Genomic DNA, 1,158 nt, shown 5'->3' on the forward strand with positions numbered 1-1,158 from the left:
TTCCTGAATAAGTCTGTCATCTACAAAGATTTTATATTAATTATAAAAGTCTTTTTTGACTGGTTCACTTGTGATACCTTACCACTAATTTTCCAACCTTATCTCTGTCTTCGTGCACTTACAAGTAGATTGTGAGTGATGCTAAATAAGCCACCTTACATTATCAAGCCTAACATAATAGCAAACCAGCATATACATTCACCACATCCATACTAGTCTCTCCAATTAAAGTCCACACAACATGAGTTACAGGCCTTTAGAGCTTGTAATTCAGTCCGCTCAGGGATTGAAGTACGTAAATCATCTCAAAAAAATGAAACCTTATGCCGTAGTTTCCATTCGCGACCACAACAATATCCCCCATTCCTCTGAGAGTAAAACATCGGTTGACTCGGAAGGTGGTTCAAACCCTACATGGAACTGTAACGTTAAGTTCACCATCAGCCTTGCTATAGCTCAGGAGAACCATCTTGATTTGGTTGTTAAGCTCAAGTCACGTCGGAAGACTCACGGTTTAAGGGACAAAGATATTGGTGAAGTCTGCGTGCTCATCTCAGAACTGCTGAAATGCTTTGGTGATGATGATGATGCAGCAGAAGATGAAAAACATATGAGTAAAAACATTGTGACCTCAGATGGTGAGGCACAAGGAGCACTAGCTTTTTCTTATAAGTTCGGGAGGACTGTGGATCACCCACCTACTGATCCGAATGTGAAGCAGGGGCCTAAAAGAGGTGCTAATGGCTTCGCACGTCCATTTGTTGAGGGATTGGGGGAAGGTATAGGATCGGGGCTGATGGGTGAGGTGGGCATGGCGTTTTTCGGGCCTGATGATGATAATGAACAGCCTGATGATGATAATGAAAAGCCTGATGATGATAATGAAGATGAATATTCTTGAAACTGGGTGTGATCAACAGGTCAAGGAATTGTAGGAATCTAAAGGGTTATATGATATCTAGGTGATAATGCAAGCCCAGGCACCTCAAAAGCTATGTATTGGAAAGTGAGTTAATTAGTGTATCTGCTTTGGCGGTTTGTGCTGTTCATGGTAGTTTGTATTAGTCATTCTAAAAATGTCTTCTGGCGATTTGTAATCAATTGCAGTATGGTGTAATGTAGTGTTATCAGTTATGGTGTTGGAAACTTTTGTGGCTG

The 1,158-nt window shown here is 41.0% G+C and overlaps 1 protein-coding gene across 1 annotated transcript; it reads left to right on the top strand.

Annotated features, from left to right (window-relative positions):
- Positions 1-241: 241 nt before the first annotated feature.
- On the top strand, positions 242-901 carry LOC136070523 (protein SRC2-like). Its single transcript, XM_065780553.1, has one exon. The coding sequence runs from the start codon at positions 242-244 to the stop codon at positions 899-901; it is 660 nt and encodes a 219-aa protein (XP_065636625.1).
- Positions 902-1,158: the final 257 nt, after the last annotated feature.

Source organism: Quercus suber, unplaced genomic scaffold (genome assembly GCF_002906115.3).
Source record: "Quercus suber isolate HL8 unplaced genomic scaffold, Cork oak 2.0 scaffold_239, whole genome shotgun sequence".
Classification (NCBI taxonomy): Eukaryota; Viridiplantae; Streptophyta; class Magnoliopsida; order Fagales; family Fagaceae; genus Quercus; species Quercus suber.

Bases quoted from the DNA above. Each gene is read 5' to 3' on its own strand.
- LOC136070523 (XM_065780553.1), top strand. From the start codon at position 242: ATGAGTTACAGGCCTTTAGAGCTTGTAATTCAGTCCGCTCAGGGATTG.